The 18025-nt window shown below is 42.5% G+C and overlaps 1 protein-coding gene across 6 annotated transcripts in view; it reads left to right on the top strand.

Moving 5' to 3' along the window:
• RBM20 (RNA binding motif protein 20) overlaps positions 1 to 18025 on the top strand; it is a 191726-nt gene that overhangs the window by 162981 nt on the left and 10720 nt on the right. For all 6 annotated transcript variants that reach the window (XM_066621032.1, XM_066621033.1, XM_066621031.1 and 3 more), the window contains exons 10-12: positions 1887 to 1985; positions 13397 to 14024; positions 17766 to 17885. In XM_066621032.1, the coding sequence (XP_066477129.1) occupies positions 1887 to 1985; positions 13397 to 14024; positions 17766 to 17885 (847 nt within the window). The remainder of the gene's footprint in view (positions 1 to 1886; positions 1986 to 13396; positions 14025 to 17765; positions 17886 to 18025) is intronic.

The following is an 18025-nucleotide window of genomic DNA, read 5'->3' as shown; positions in this document are numbered from 1 at the left end:
ATTGATGGGCCATCTCAGTTTTTTTAAATATTTGACTGTAGTGCTAATTATGTAGGTCACTGTTTTGTCATTCTGCCAGTAAATGATGTCACTGTTGTCTTGTGTGCTCCCTGAGGCATTTGGTGGACCACTGTGAGATACAGGAAGCTGGACTAGATGGATCTATGACCTGATCCAACGGGGCTGTTCTTATGTTCTAACATCCTGTGTAAGAATTAGGGAGTCGATTTGTTTGTTAATTCTTGAATTTGAAATTAGGAACCAATATTGATGGTAAGGAAAGTCAAAGGACCTACAAGCCAATCACCAATGGAAATGGAGAAAGGGAACCAGAAGAAACATATTGCAACAGCTTGATTCAGATAGTGCACTACATAACAGTAGTAGTAGTAGTAGTAGTAGTAGTAGTAGTAGTAGTAATAGAAGTCACCTTGGTACAGTTGCAATATGCAAAGCTAAGCATCCCTACCTAGTTCTTTTGTCATTAGACAGTCCTATGGATTATATCATGTTCATTTCCATTTTACAACTTCCATAGGAAATTGAGGCTGAACAAATAGTGACTAATAGTAAAATTGGCCCATGGTTGATTTTAACGTCGTGGTCCTCTCTGATGTTACACCAAGTATAAAAGATTGCTGTTTCTATTGATTAATGCCACAAGCAACTTCTCTAGCATGGAGAAATTAAATTACTGATTTTGTTCCAAGCTAGAGAGTCTAACAGCCCAATCTTATCCAACTTTCCAGGGCTGATGCAGCCATGTCAGTGGGGCATGTGCTGTATTCTGTGTTGGGGGTAATCATGAAGGCTCTTCATTACTACCACATTTGTTCCCTTACCTCAGGGCTGCATTCTGGTGGAATTGGTGCTGGAAAGTTGAATCGAATTGGCCCTTCAACTAATTATTTTGTATCGGTTAATAATGAACAGTTAATGTTATGTACAAGCAACTTCTTGGCTGCATCATCTGACTAGCCTTCAGAATTATTGCTTTTCTTATTGCTGCTAGGATTCAAATAGCGTTAAGGCTCACAGAAGAGATTTATAATGAAATGAAATGTCAGGTTTTTTTCTTTGAATACAGACTACCATGCCATATCACAAACTGTTTTTCAAATCTCCACCAATTTCAAAACAATTTGCCATGCAGCATTCAAGCTGCTGGATTGGACTCACTGCCATTGTCTCTAAAGTGTTCAGAGGCTAACTGAACTTCATTGATGAGTGTTTCTGCATAAGGGAATGAAGAGAAATAAAGACAACCTCAGAAACTATTTTTATTATTTTTATTATTATTATTTTATTAATTTATACCCCTGCCTTTTTGCCCAACGGGCAAACACTTTTAAAGTTTTGAAATATTCTGCAGCAGTCCACAAATACTGTTTTCAGGCAGTAGACTTGTGGCTATGATGCAGATACAGATATTTAAACCATAAATGGACCATTTTTAGAGCAGTGAGCCCAGTGTGAAAGAACTCACTTGTCCAGATTTTTTGTTTCCAGGATGTGCTGTAACAAAACTGGTTGCACAAGTACACAACAGAATATTGTATATTGTGCTGATTAACTAACGTCCCAGCATGTGACAAAGAAATCTCCCATACTTTTGTTGATATTTTTATCAACAAAGGTACCAGATGACTGGCTAAACATACACACATCATTTTAAAGTGTTTTTTTAAAAGCAGGCAGCCCAACCAAAAAAAGGGATTGACGGTGAGACTTGACTTGCAGGTAAAACAGCATTTGATTCATTGATACGAGTATGTATATCTGTCAATCAAACTGCAAAAGTTGGAGGAAGCCAGGCTTACATCATAAGTGAAAAAATTTCTTTTTGTATTGTGTCAGTGTTCACTTATAGATTATCTCTATTTTAGGGTGACAAAAAAGATTCCAACCTGGAGAATAGCTCTTTTTCCACAAATAAGCCAGTCAAAGAAGCAGAAGATTCAACAGAAAATTCAACAAAAGAGAAGGTGAGTTTTATAAATTAATGGCACTTGATCTCTATCATATAATGTGTTTATTTAAATGTTTTCTGAGTTGTTTTTCTGTAATTCAAAGCAAATTACATTCAAAATACAAAATAGTAATACCTTCCTGACTGTGTGAAAATATAATAATAATAATAATGTTGTTGTTGTTGTTGTTATTGTTCCAAACTACATGAAACACAGTTGTTAACTGGTGCTGAGCAATTGCTATAAGTCTCAGCCTGAGACTAGGTGTGTATGATGTTCTTAAAAGCTCTGTTTTTTGCAGATCTGATGGTGTTATTTCAGTAAGCTGCAGTTGTTTGAAGTACCATAGATACTTGCCTATAGGGTGAAAAACATCTGCCAATAAATCAAGCTTAGATCATCACCTTATCTTCCAGGTCACTCAGGCATCAGGGCTTTTCAAGCAACTCACTGCATGGGAGAAACAATGCAGAGATAATTAGAGGGCTGTTAATCTCCAAGGCAACCCCTCCAGGGCAAAACTGCAGCCAAAGTTAACCCTTTATTCTCCTCCTGAGAAAAAAAAGTAAGGCTGCCACTGAAATCAAGCAAGCCTCATTCTCTTTAGCAGACCCTGTTGCAGCCTCGTTCCATTTTGCAAATGTTTGGCAGAGGTCTATTTTTTTAAGCGCAAGGATGTAATCCTTGTTTCCATTTGAAACAAAGTCCCAGGCTACAGAATCAGTACACCATTACATGAGAATAACACCATGGAAAGCAATGGGTCTACTTCTGAGGAAATATGGTTGCAACTATGTGCAGCTGCACTTGCTCACAGTCATTCCTTGTTGCTTTTCTCTCCACTGTGAATTGATTGTCCTAGTTATCTATTATAAGTTGTATATGTAGAGCCTCTGACAACACACCAGGCACCTTAAAGAAGGATTTGATTAATGGTTCGCCTGCAGTGGTTCCTAAACTTTTTCACTTGCATACCCCTTGGCAGCCCATTTCCATAAATTATACTTCTCATATTAGCAAAATGTTTGTAATTAATATTAATAACATAAGCCCTCATCTCCCCTATATGAAAACCCATGCTTCATCACAATATTTTCTCTTTTTGCTTGTTCTGAAGAACAGAAGACTATGCTTTTGTACTGTTTCACACCAGAAGTGTCCTGAGAAATTCTTGGTGACTGATCACTTTCCATATTATGTTTCAGTTTTTTTACTGTGCTGGTTTTCAATCACAGATTCATACATGAATTGATGACCAAATACTTGCTACTGGTGGGGCTTTCACAGCCAACTAGCTACCTCCCTTCCTGCAAGGCATTCTGGAGCACTACCTGCCTTTTTCTGCCATTATTCCATTCTTTTTCAAGTACCCCTAAAGGTCCTATCCAGGTTGGGAACCACTGGTATGTTGTTTACAGTGCACTAACTCTGATAGTGTTTACAGAAAGATTGTGAAGACCAGAATTTAAAAAGTTAATGAATAAAAATGTATCCTGTGATTTTTTAACTATATTTTAATTAAAGTCTGTACAGTACTTAGGTAACAATTACTGGTAGGTTATTTTTCAGGATCTGGCCTCAGGTAAATCAGACAAAACTATAGTCAGACACCCCCCTAAGTTTAAATGTCCCCCCCAACTTATTCAAGGGTCATAGAAAATTCCAAGTTTTGGGCTCAAAATCTGCCCTTGTCGTATCTGTGAGACTGACTTATAGGTGAGTATCTACAGTAATTCATGAACCTTTTTGAGATTGTTCCAAGGACCCCAGTGACACTGGGGACCACTTTGGTATGTTTTGTCCATAGTTGTGTGATTTCATTGACAAGGTCTCAGTATTTTGTCATTTTGTCTATTTCTTTTTTATCAGCTTGGGCATCTCCAGGAATTGCAATATCAAGTAGCCTGATGTTTTGATTTTCTATTATTGTTATACCAAGTGTATTATGTTCAAGGTATCAGTTCATTTGAATTTTAAAGTACCACAGAATCTTAACTTGTTCATTCTCCAACACCCTCTCTACCTGATGCTCCTAAACATTTTTCAATGCTGGCAAATTATTCTTTTTACATCATCATCATCATTACATTTTTGTGCAGTCAAAATTTAGCTGTTACTGACTGGTTTGTTTTATCCAGACATTGAGTCCTTCCTTAGGACCTGGGATGCCTGGTTTTATTCTATTTTAATATTATAAATACCATCACAAAATGTAAGCTGTTCCCAGTAATCCTGCTTTTTTGCAGTTGATTGAGGGTAATTTCTGTGGCTCCTATGCTGTTCAGGTGCTCTTATAGCTCTGAGGGTGCCAATCATCACTGGGATCACTTTGGTCTTCTGCCATAGCCTTTCAGTTTCTATTTGTAAATCTTTGTATTTTCCTGTTTTTTATCCAGTTCTTTTTCTGCTATCTCCTGGTATTGCTGTATCGATGATTTTGACTTGTTTTTCTTTTTGCTTATTATTATGTGATTTTTGCACAGTCAGGTAGATGTTATTGACCTGTTTGTTTTATCCAGATACTGAGTCCTTCCCAAGGACCTGGGATGCCTGGTTTTATCCTATTTTGATGTTACAAATACCGTAGCAAAATGTAAGCTGTTCCCAATAAAGCTGCTTTTTGCGGTTTATTGATGGTAATTTCTGTGGCCCTGTCATAATAAATAATAATAATAATAATAATAATAATAATAATAATAATAATAATAATAATAAAACTTTATTTTTATCCTGCCCTTCTCCCAAAAAGGGACCCAGGGCAGTTAACAACATATAAAACAAATTAAAACATAATTTCACAAGCAGATAAAAACATATTAAAAAACACATTAGCAGAACCCATAAAAACAGTAGTCAGAAGAGTCAGAATAAAAGAGCATAAAACAGCAGTTCTTAGAGGAATCGGGCCTGTAAAAAAGCAACTAAAAGATATATAAAAGATGTTAAAAAGGCCATAACGTCAGAAGGCTTGGTTAAACAACAAGGTCTTCAGGCCTCGCCGAAAGGACTCAAGAGAGGGAGCCATCCTCAAGTCAAGGGGAAGGGAGTTCCACAACGTTGGTACCACTACTGAGAAGGCCCTATTTCTTGCCGCCGCCCCACGTACCTCCTTAGGTGGCGGCACTTGTAAAAAGGCCTTCTCTGATGACCTGAGAGGATGAGCCGGATTGTACGGGAGTAGGCAATCTCTAAGATAACCTGGCCCAGAGCAGTATAGGGCTTTAAAGGTCAAAACCAGCACCTTGAATTGGGCCCGGAAACGAATGGGCAGCCAATGTAGCCCCCGGAGAAGCGGGCTGACAGAGTCAAACCGCCTAGCTCCAGTGACCACACGGGCCGCCGCCTTCTGCATTAATTGCAGTTTCCGAACCGTCTTCAAGGGCAGCCCCACATAAAGCGCGTTACAATAATCTAACCTCGATGTCACCGTAGCATGGATCACCGTGGCCAGGTCTGCACGATCCAAGTACGGACGCAGCTGGCACACCAGCCGAAGCTGAGCAAAGGCCCCCCTAGCCACAGCCACCACCTGGGAATCCAGGAGCAGTTGCGAGTCCAGGTGGACCCCCAAGCTGCGGACCTGCTCCTTCAGAGGGAGTGCAACCCCATTCAGAGCAAGCTGATAATCCAGCACCTGCATCGAGGATTTCCGAACCAGGAGAGCCTCTGTCTTATCTGGATTTAATTTCAGCTTGTTAGCCCCCATCCAGATCCTCACTGCTTCCAGACAGCGCTCCAGGCCCTCAACCGCCACCCTGGAGTCTGGAAGAAAGGAGAGATAAAGCTGGGTGTCATCAGCATATTGATGACACCCCACTCCAAACCCCCGGATGACCTCTCCCAGTGGTTTCATGTAGATATTAAATAGCATGGGGGACAGAATTGAGCCCTGCGGCACCCCGCACCTCAATGGCCAGGGTGTCGAACAGGCATCCCCCAGCACCACCATCTGGGACCGACCCTCCAAGTAGGAGCGGAACCACCGCAAAACAGTGCCTCCAACTCCCAACTCGGCCAATTGGCCCAGAAGGATACCATGGTCGATGGTATCGAAAGCCGCCGAGAGGTCCAGCAGGACCAACAGGGACGCACTCCCCCTGTCCAGTCCCCGGCGTAGGTCATCCACCAAGGCGACCAAGGCAGTTTCCGTCCCAAAGCCCGGCCTGAAACCAGATTGAAAAGGATCCAGATAATCCGCTTCATCCAAGACCCTCTGGAGTTGGGCCGCCACCACCCGCTCAATTACCTTGCCCAGAAACGGGATGTTGGAGACTGGCCGATAGTTGTTCAACACAGTGGAATCCAGGGAGGGCTTCTTCAGGAGGGGGCGAACCACCGCCCACTTCAAAGCAAGCGGCAATGTCCCCTCCCCCAAAGAAGAGTTGACCACCCTCCCTGTCCACTCAGCCAGTCCCCCCCGGGCAGCTCTTATCAGCCAAGCTGGGCAAGGGTCAAACAGGCAGGCAGACGGCCTCACACTCCAAAGGAGTCTGTCCACATCCTAGGCTGCACAAGCTGAAAAGAATCCCACAACACAGGACAAGCAGTTGCCAGGGGGACATCATCAGACATTGTCAATGTGGCATCCAAGTCGTAACGAATGCGATCGATTTTATCTGCAAAATGTTGCGCAAACACGTCACAGCGGCTGACCGTGTATTCCTCCTGGTCCACTGGCGGGGCCTGATGGAGGAGACCCCGCACCACACGGAACAGCTCTGCCGGATGGCTATCAGCAGACGCAATGGTAGCAGAGAAGAATGATTTCTTCGCTGCTACAACCGCCACGGAGTAGGCTCTATAATGAGCTCTACTCCGTGTCCGATCGGATTCATCACGAGTTTTCTGCCACCGTCCCTCTAGACGCCTGCCCTGCCGCTTCATCATTCGCAGCTCCTCAGTGAACCAAGGAGCCACTCCGAGTCTGCGACGTGGCAGAGGTCGCTCCGGAGCAATCTCATCCACTGCCCTGGACATTTCCCCGTTCCAGAGGTCAACCAGGGCCTCAGATGAGGTGCCAGTCTTGGCAGTGGGGAAATCCCCCAAAGCCCTCAGGAAACCTTCAGGATCCATTAGCCTCCGGGGGCGGACCATAGAAAACGGTCCCCCGCCTCTGCGGAGGTAGGAAGTCGCAACAAGCCTAAACCTTACCAGGAAGTGATCTGTCCATGACAACGGAGTGATCTTGATCTCCTCTACATCCAGATCACTGCCCCGTGCCCAGCTGCAAATACCAGGTCCAGCACGTGTCATAAACAAAGGGTGGGGTTTGGGAGCTTAGGGTTCTTGGTTTTCAAACCCTAAAACCCTCAAGGCCCCTTGCCCAGTAATACTGCAACCACCCTGTACGTGCCAGTGCCTCAGTCCAGGGACACTGAGGCCCTCTAGGCTTAATACCATCCTTTGCAGGCGCTGAGCTCTTTTTAATTAAAGCCTCAGTCCTCAAGTTACTAGACCTCAATGGGTACTTGGTAGTTTGCTGAACGGCTAGGCAGGATTCTGAACCTTTGTCCCCAACAGACAGTGAAACAACTTAGTAAAAGATATTTTAGTTTATTAAGTACTTAAGGTTACACACTCTACAGTAAGGCAGCAAATGCTAGAGGCATAAACATCTAGGAAACATATCAGCAATAAAATAATAAAGCTAGCTGGTTATCTCTGTTAATACCTATCTCTCACCTGGGTCAGTTACTCTTGTAGATCTCTTAACTCCAGGGCTACCTATGGGGCCAGGTGCCCATGATGGACAATGGAGCTCACACGCGTGCAGGATGTTGCACCCAAAAACTCTGTTCAAGAAGGAAAACCCCCACACACACCCTGGGCACTCATTATTATATATCTTATGCTAATAGTGCTGAGGTGACTTCATACTCATTAGACTGTCCAATCAGAACCCTTGAGGAACAGAACTTTCTCGAAGTTGGCCTGTTTGCTAACCCCTCATAGTTCTTACCCCTCCCAACTGAAGATCCAGAGCTGCACTCAATCACCATTGATAAGGCACCTCTCTGTCTGCTAAGGTGCTAAACATTCCAATTGGTTGTAATTCTTGTTATCTGTCCTTCCTGGCCAGCAAAGGAGAGACAACAAATCCTTTTGTTTATTTACTCACATTCCTGCAGCTGGAAACTGCTAACAACTTTTCAAACAACTGTCTTAGTTTGGTTCAGGCTTCTCATGCTAATCTAGGCCTAACATGTACTTATCCATGACAGGCCCTTTGCTGTTCAGGTGCTCTTCAAGGTGTTTTGGAACAGCACCAAGGGTGCCAAGCACCATTGGGATCACTTTGGTCTTCTTCTGCCACAGCCTTTCAATTTCTATTTGTAAATCTTTGTATTTTGTTGTTTTTACCAGTTCTTCTTCTTCTATTACTACTACTACAACTACTATTTACTATTATTATTATTATTATTATTATTATTATTATTATTATTATTATTACAGCCCAATCCTAAATAGCAATTATAAGAGTGAAACAGTGTTTCTGCTGTCATAAGTGACCATATGGCAGTTTGCACAGCACACTACTGGTGGCTGCTTCAAAACCGCAAACGGTGGTGGTGTCAGTCACCATTGGCTACCTGCAGGGGCACACGTAAGCTGGCGCAGAGGACTGGCAGTGGGGTGGGGAAGAGGAAGAATTGGAGAATGTCTGGGCAGAGAAGGGAGTGGGCAGGAGGTGGAACCAGGAAGGGAAGAAAGGATAGAGTGGAGCCTGGCGGTGCCGGTGTGCACCAAGATCCTATCCCTGTTCCCTCTCCTCTCTCCTTATTATCCTCAGTTGTGCACCAACAAGATAGCTGGCACAAATCTGAGGAGACCTAATTGGGCATTGGAAGCAGAAGGGAACAGAAGTTCCCTACCATGAGGAGATCTTCATAACTGCCTCCCCACCATAGGATGCAGCACGTGCTCCATTAAAAATACACAGCCCAACAACAAAACCAGCAGGAAGCCAACATACTGAAAGCTATTATTATTATACTAGTAAAAGCCAACTGCCAGAATAAACTCTTTTGAATAGGTTTTTATGTGTCACCTAAAACCCAGGAACAACAACAATAAAGTGTTTCTACAGTAAAAAAAAAAAAAAACCATACTCAATGCCCTTCCAGATCTTATTCAGAAAAATAGGAGTTGACTCTATTTTTTTATGGTGTGGAGAGGTATACAAGGGAGAAGGTGACCTGTAAGATACTTAGAGCCCAGCTCTTTACTGCTCTCAAGGAAATGAACTGGGCCTGGAGGCAAGTACAATGAATGTATTTGTCAGTGAATATTACCCCTTACTGAGGGCATACCTAAAATCTTTCTGAATTTTTCCATCTTGACTTTTGTTTCCTTGAACAGATCTTCAGACTCTCTTCTTTTAGCTGCTATCTGCTTTATAGACTGCATAGAAATCTTTACACTGGAAATCAAAAATGAGGTGTCCTTGTGCAGACTATACAACTTTGTAAATTGCATCCAAAAATAGGATAGTTTGTCACTTTTGAACAGAAGCAAGCAAAGACATTTAGCACGTAAATGTTACAAGTTTATATAGTTTATATAGACTGAAGATTACTGATTATTTAAATAAACTCAAAAGCTAGTTTCCATATTCAGTTCTGAAGAAACAGAGACCTTGGATGTTTTCCAGATTCATATCTTTAGGATCATGAGTTGATCATCAGATGTAAAAGCTATCAGTATCTGTAGCAACAAGAAACTGATCTCCTGAGTAAGAACAGTATCTGCCCTTAGTGCCTTTCTAGGACACCAGGAGAACTAGTTGAATTGAGTAAACAAGAGAGAAACAAATGAATATACGTTTTGTAGCTCAATCCAGTACAAATTCCCATGCTGTGCTGCATCCTGCTTGGGAATTTTACAGTCTGGAGATCTCTGCAAGGTATGGGAACATTTGTTGCCTTGGGGAAAGCCCAAGCCCACCCAACAGGTCTCCTCGGACCTGTGTGAGCCAAAGGACTGGCACAAGTCAATGTGAGTCAGCAGATGGGGTCTGAGAGAGGGGATAGAATGTGGCATACATTATTGCTGCTGATTCTACCCTCCCCCATGGCCCATTCTGCCCACCCCTGCCCTTGACACCATCCTTTCCCCACCCCATTACACCCCCTCCCCACCCTTCTCCCACAGAGCTCAGTGCAGATCCTACTGCATCCAGCATGCACTAGGTCTTTTGCTGGCATGCGCAGGTCAGTGAGGGCCTTCACACCAGCAACTACTATGCTGTTGCAAACTGCTTTATGGAACTTTTTGCAACAGCTAGCATCAGCGTAGCACGATTGTGCTGGTATGGAGGTTGTGCTGGATTGGGCAGTTTAACACATGCTGCAATTTTAAAAGCAAATATGTATCATGCACAGCCATTGGATCAACAGCAGATATTTTTAAGAAAAAGATGTGTCTGGAGTCATTCTCTGCTGTTGGAATTAGAGTTGTCTTTGTTTAATTCAAGATTATAGCATTTTGTTATCAATGATACCTAGCATAGCGACATGTGCTGGCATGGGTAGAAAGAAGAGATTGAAAGCTGAATGGATTCCCCATTACTGTGTGAGGACTAGTGTAGTGAGAAGCATCAGCATCCTGATTGAGGAAAAGGTGTCCCTAGGTAGATGAGCTGCTGGCTGTAGGAAAAGAACACAAATTTCACCAATGCCTATGAGAGGTCCTGTGATGATTGAGCTGCCCTTGATTCCTTCTTTTCCTCTATAGTTTTCTCTTAAGAAAAGTCTCAGCATAAAGTACAAGAGGCTTCCCTGAGACACTGTGAAAGCAGTGCCATTGTAGAAGGACTGTGTTTCCAGTCAGGCAGGTTGTTCTGTGTATTCTGTTTCTTATTTATCTGGTTTCCTCAAGAGCAATAGGTAGGGGTGTGATTTTTCGTTTTTGTTTTTTCACAGATTTCATTTTCTGAAAAAATGAAAAATCCAGAAAGTGATGTTATGGGTTTTTATTTTGAGGGCACATTTTATAAATTATAATTATAAATTATCACTTTAAAAGAGCACTAGGTAAATGGTATACTGTCAGAAGATGCAGCCACAGTCATTATCCACAAACCTCCAACCTACTTTGACCAACATGCAAAGGTGTTAGAAAATGGTTTTATTTTTTCATGATTTTTGGGGTGGTGGTATTTTGTTTACAAAAATGAGAAGTGCAGAAAGCAGTGTTATGTTTTTATTTTTTTTATCACCGAAAAACCACATCTGTAGCAATAGGTCCTAACTAGTCCACCTGATGGGATTGGCTTGCACCAGTTGATTGGGTAGCCAAGCCCACCTGACCATGTCAGAAGGCAGGTGGGGTAATCATGTGGTCATAATACATCTAATTTAATGGAACAGTGACATCACTGAACCTTGGTTTCTTATGGTCAAGCAAAGTAAAGATATCTGTGTATTCCCTCAGAGAAAGTATCTCTGTATAACCAAGTTCTCACCTAGCTCCCTGGGGATCAGAGAGGTGGTAGTGGAGTATGGGAACAGTGAGATGGGCAGCCTAATCCTACCTAAATCCCTGGATGGTGATGCAGTGGCACTGGTGTAGCTTCTGCTGCATCCTTCGGGGGATTTTCAGTGGTTGAATGTCTCCTTGGGATAAGGGGACATTTGCTGACTTGCCAGCAGCGTATGATTCTGAAGAGCACTTTATGGCTGCTTTGTGGCAGCCTATACTGGTGGAACGCACATTCCACTGCTGTTACTTTTGGATTGGATTGGATTGGGCCATTAAACAAGTTAGGGAATTCCTTTGCTTTTAAGTTTGCCTGTAATCATCACCTGCATGTATTTTTATTAAACTCTGCTTCTGGCACTTCCAGTGCCTAAGAGCCCAATCCTGTGGTCGGCGGCACACCTCCATGCCGCCGAGCACAGTTGCAAATGTGCCGTAAGCCACATTCGCAGGGCTTACTGCCAGGTTTCCACCGGTGCTAACCCAGCGCCAGCCGGTGCTGGGCTAGTGCGGGGCGGTTGCCCAGGTTCCGCAGCTCGATGGTCTCCCAGACTGCAGAGAAGTGGAACAGGAGATGGGGGTGTGGACAGGGGCATGGAGGAGGCGTTCTGGGGAGGGGGGAGGCAGGAGGGGGCGGGGAAGAGGCATACCAAGGGGCAAGTTGGAGGCATGCTGGGGGCGGGCAGGAGGAGGATTTGCAGAGCTGAGCTCTGCAGGATTCAGGGCGCTCATGGAGGGCTGCGCACCCTACACGAGCACCTTTTCCTAAGTGAGTAGGAAAAGTGAGTGAGCAGGTAAAGTGAGTGAGGTAAAGTGAGTAGCCCCATTGCGGAGCTGCTTACCTTACTTGGGAGAAGGGAATGAACGAGGAGCCTCCCGTGGTAGTGCGGGAGGCGCAGAATTCGGCGGCAGCCCTTTTCGGTGCCACCGAGCCTGGGAGCTCCAGGCAGCTCAGGATTGGGCTGCCAGCCTGCTTTTATTTTCCAATCTTGTTTTATTTTTTCCTCTTTGTATTACCCAAACTCTCCTTGTTTTTGTTTTTAATTTTTAATAAACTCTTTTTATGTTTTAACTCTTTACCTGTCTGTGGTTGGTTGAATTCAGTCAGAGCCCTGCCCTCCTTTACTACACACTATTGGTTAAGATTTGGTAGAATTCTCCATGTAATTGGGAGAGATTCTTATGAGGACAGTCTGTCTCTGCCTGGCTTTGTCTTCATGGTGGCAGCGGAGTCTGCCATTTTACCCTGACATGAGAAAATCAGAGGAAAGAAGGAAAGCACTGATATCAGGGCTCCCCCTCCCTTCCGATGACCACAAGCCCTTAACTACCTATGAAACAGCCTAAGACAGTTGTGTCAAACCTATGACACATATGTCAGAGGCAACATGACATGCCACAGTGTTTTGGGCGACACGCCAGCAGTCACCAACACCCAATAACAACTGAGTTTGTTTTACTCGTATTTCATTTTTGTAATTATTTTCATTTCTTTATATAATACAGTCATGCACATGACTGGACTGTATTTTTTTTATGACTGTGTTAAGAATTTGTCTTTTGTTCGAGGGGAGGAGTTACATGCCAGCAGAATCAAGTTAGGCATTTTCTAAATGCTGTCTAGCCAATGATTTATTGGTGTAGCTTGTCTTAGATCATTGATGGCGAACCTTTTGGGCTTGGTGTGTCAAAAATTTAGAAAATGCCTAACTTGAATGCAAATTCTGAAAATATTCAGGTATATAAAGTAATGAAAATAATTACAAAAATGAAATGAGACAGACTGTCCTCATAAGAATCTCTCCCAATTATATGAATCTTATTGTCTTCAGTGACACCAACACACTATGTGTACCATATGTGAAAGTTTGACAATCAAAAAGCATTTTTCCATCCCCTCTAAATATTAATATCAATTTATCCTTTTCTACCTTTTGAATGGGGTTCAGGATCAGGACTGGGAGAGTGGAAGTGAGATGGAAGCTGAGACCTGGTATCCAACTAATATGGAAGAGCTAGTAACGGTAGATGAAGTGGGAGAAGATGACCTTATCATGGAACCTGATATAACTGAACTTGAAGAAATAGTTACAGTTGGTCAGAAACAAGAAGAATGCTGTGAAGGGAATCCAATAGCTGCTGCTGGACTTGAAGTGAAGAATGAGCAGAGTTTATTAAATAGAAGTGAAAACAAATCTAATGCAATGGAAACAAGTTTGAGGTCGGAAGAAGAAACTGCTAGAACTCTCAACGGATCTGAGGGTGACGATGCAGCTACTAAAGCATCACATCTAAATATGGACACTGAACAGAAGCCAGATGAATTGTATGAAGGCAGACCTCGAAACGATTCCAGTTACCAAGATAAGGAAAGAAAAATAAATGAAAACACTGACATCTGCTTAAAGGTGGAAGAATGCCCAAAAGAAGAACTCTTGCAGCAGAGTGACACATTTGTAGATGATTATGAAGAGATTGCTTCACTAGAAAGCAAGAATAGAGCAATTATGGAAGTGCTGGTAAAAAGCTCCCAGGAGGAAAAAAGCTGTGGAAGTCAGGAGCATGAAAAAACTCAGGGTAACTTGTATTTTCTTCTCCTCTCTCTTTTGTTAGAATACTTTTAGAAACTGGGCATCATGAATTTAGTTCTAAAACTCAAAGTAATGTTGTAACAAATTATGAGTATTGTAATTTTCCTAGGAAGGTGCTTAGTAGACTGCCAGCACTGCCAAAATTCAGCCATTAGAGGCTCTTATTCAAATGATGTCAAGGAAATAAGATGTCAAGGAAATGATTTCAAGGAAATAGGAAGCTTTCTGGAAGAGATGCCTGTTATTGCGTCTGTTCTGTGTTCATGCAAGTTGAGCTGAACCTCTGCAACTCCCAGCTTAAATGATGCAGAATTGACAGTGGGAAGACCAGGACAATAACAGTCATTTATGTCTAGTTGAGAAAGAATATTCCTTAGATGTCTTGCAAGACAGATAAATTAATCTTGAAATGGCTTTTTAGACTGTTTAATTTCTTTTCTATACTAGTGCAGAATTTTATATAACACAATTGGCCCTGTTCCATTTTCACCATATGTTTCATTGTATATGATAGTATGATTAGAAAATATATGCAGAATATGCGTTGGATAATTAATTTGCTCTTTAAAATCTTTTAACTTGTTAGAAAATTAAATGATGTACCTTGGAAAGAATCTTACATCCTATTTAAATTTTCGTTCAGTTGAATACTGTGCATAAAATAAAATAAAAAATAAAACAAATCCAAAATCCTACAACAGAAAGAGATGCTTTATGGGCAGAAGGTTATAAACAGTATTCTATCAACAATATAGCAAAGTGCTGTAGCTGCTATTCAAACACTGGGATCGTGTTTAAATGTTACATAGCCAGATCACAGACAGCTTCAAGTATATTTAGTACGTAGATACATGTGACAAAAAAGAACCCAGGCATGACCTGCAAAACCTGTACTATATAACCTACTGCTTTTGGCGAATGTTTTGCTGCTCAGTAACTGAGGCTTCAACTGTAAGAATGATTCTCACAAAAAGCTGCCAGGATAAATAACTTGCTTACAGCTAAAGCATATTGTGCTTTGTAGTACCAAGGATATACAGTCAGCCCACATCTTACATGAGAGTTACATTCCGAAGTCAGCATATAAAGCCAAAATCTCATATAGCCAAAACTCTCTTAAAGCCATGTACTTTTTTTTAATAATTAAAATAACAGTATGAGAGACATATGGCAACTAAGGGAACAGCAGCTTCATTCCTCAGTTTCAGGCTCTCTCTGAGGCATAAACAGAGTAAGTGGAATAGTGGGTGGAGTCACTTGCACAATTAATCTGGTTTTTTTTTCCTGTCTTTTCATGGAGTGGCTGAGTGTGTATTGTATACTTGAATTCATGCAGGACTGTCATGTGCAAGATGCAGGATGACTGTATATTCACTGTCTCTCCCACCTTGCTGCTCCAACAGTCTCTGCTCCCCCACTTTCCTTCCCCAGTTGTGGTGGCAAGCAGGACCTTTGTTTTGCTCTGCACAGGGCAGAGGAAGCAGATACGTAAAAAGACCAGCTGCTATACTATGCTCTGTCACGCATTTAAAGAGAAAGGCATGGGCTCTAAGTTGAGAGCTAGCAACTTTCCTGTTTTCTGACTATACTTCTTCCATTTTTCTTTGATAACAGAGTTGTGCTCCATGGTGTGCAAATATATATACCAGACTTAGGGCCCAATTCTATCCTTCACCTCCAGCGCTGATGCAGCCATATCAAAAAGGCACTTGCTGTGTTCCTATGATGGGGGGGGGGAGATCAGACCGCCCCCAGGAATACATTATTTTGTACTTGCCTCCTGGTAGGCTGCCCATCTCAAATGGGTCTACTTGGACATATACCACCTATTTTGGTGCCCTGTGTCTGAGGAGAGAGGTGGGGGGAGGGTTAAATGGAGGGGATAAGATCTGAAATGTGCCATTGCCGCCTGATGCATCCTCTCTCGCCTCCTCCCTGCTCAGTTATGTCCCCAGTCTTTCCCCTCCCTGTCTACAACCCACTCCTACTGCTGAGTTATTGGCACTGGCAGTTCCAGGCAGGATATTTTCAGAGTATTAAATACTGTAATATTATTAATATAATTACTAATACTACAGTATTTAATACTCTGAAAATAAATTAAATACATTACAACTTCACATTTATAAATGCTAGTTTTATTTTTGAGAACATCATTGACTTAACACAACTTGTCACCACTAATATGGGTAGCGAAGAAGGGCAACTTCATCAAACTCCTTTCTGTAAGGACAGACTATCCAGAAACATAATGAGAAATTCCTTTTCATTTCAAGGGTTTCAAGGCCATCAAGTCTAGATAATACTATCTATCCTTTACTATCATTGTTAAAAGAATATACATGGTAGCCTCTTAAAAGTACAGGTCTGTAACATTTCCCCAAATGCAATCACATACCATGGTAGCATCAAGTCTAATATATTAAAAATAAAACATTGAAATGAATGGGGACACACCTGAAACTGGATCGTGATCCACCTTGTGGGACCCACAGTTTGAGAAACACTGCTGTAGAGCATTATCAAGGGAATAAACTTTTTCTTTATCCCTTGATAAACTCTACAGAATTTAAGGTGAAATGTCAGGTTATTATCTAGACTTGGCAAATGTGGCCTTGAAACCCAGAAAATGAATTTATTATTGACAACTCTGTCCACAGAAGCCTTGCAGCTCAATCCTGAGCTGCCTGGTGCACGGGGCTGCAGCAATACTAAAAATGGCCGCCGCCGCATCCAGTGTGCTCCAGGCAGCTGCCAGCAGCTCCTTTGGAGAAGGGGACAAAAGTCCCCTTCTCCTGGGTAAAGTTAGTAGCCCCACAATGGGGCTACTTGATTCTACAGTGACCAAAAGGTTGGCGTAGAATCAAGAGCCTCTGTCAGGCAACCAGCCCGACATGGAGGCTCTGGATCTGGTGGAGCTTTGCTCCACAGGTCTCGCCTCCCTCCCACCCCACTCCCTCCCCCGGCACACCTCCTCACCTCCCTTTCCCTGTCCTCCACCTGCCTCCCCCCACCTGGAACACCTCCTCCTATCTCTCCGCTGCCTGGTGGTCCACGTGACCGCCAAGCAGTGGAGCTCCAGCACTTGCCCGGCACTAGCCCAGCGCCAGCCAGTGCTGGACTAGCACTGGCGGAGCACCAGCACTAGGGCATGTAAATGTGCTTTATGACATATTTTCGAAAGTGCTTGCTGGAGGTGAGCTGGCACACAAAGCTTAGAATTGGGCCCTTAATTCCTACATTAGACTATCCAGAAAGTCCTCACATCATCCTGGAACTAAGCTTAAGTATGTGAAGTAACCTCATATTTTTCAGTGTATTCTTGCTTCCCCTTCCTCTGGTTTCCATGTGTCTCTTTCTTTGATTATGATTCTTGTTGGGATGGGAGCAATCAAATTCCATGTCATGTTCTTTATTTCATTTTGTGTAAAGTTTTCAAACCAACTATAATGCCTGAATACATACAGTGTGGATTCTAGACACTATTCTACACCCTAGAATAAAGGTAAGAGCTATTCTTAGTAAACAGATTTGCCTGTACTCTTCAAATTGCTATTAGCAAGTAGGAAGAATCAAAGTTATGAGTGTAGCTGCTCTTGGGCCCTTGTTACTGATAGCTACACTGTGTTAAACATGATTCTTGGAATCTAGAAAATATTTAGGGGTAGGATTATTTCCTGCATGTCACCAAATTGTTTTTATTTAGTGTGTTCCTTTGCTTTCAAAGTAAATTATAGGTCTCAGGAAATGAAAACTCCTGCCTTCCCAGATGTGGAATCAAAAAGAACACATTTTTCACCGTTATGGGATCAAGAAGATGTGTTTACGGAGCTCAGCATTCCCCTAGGTATTTCTAGGCACATTCATATAACTCAACTTTTTAAAGTACCTTCATCTTGAAGCATGCTGTTACTTTCAAATCACTTAGGGCGCAATCCTAACCCCTTATGTCAGTGCTTTCCAGCACTGGCATAGCTGTGCCAATGG

This window comes from Tiliqua scincoides, chromosome 3, assembly GCF_035046505.1.
Source record: "Tiliqua scincoides isolate rTilSci1 chromosome 3, rTilSci1.hap2, whole genome shotgun sequence".
Classification (NCBI taxonomy): domain Eukaryota; kingdom Metazoa; phylum Chordata; class Lepidosauria; order Squamata; family Scincidae; genus Tiliqua; species Tiliqua scincoides.
The sequence above is the reverse complement of the archived record's forward strand: the minus strand, read 5'-3'. Positions and strand labels throughout refer to the sequence as shown.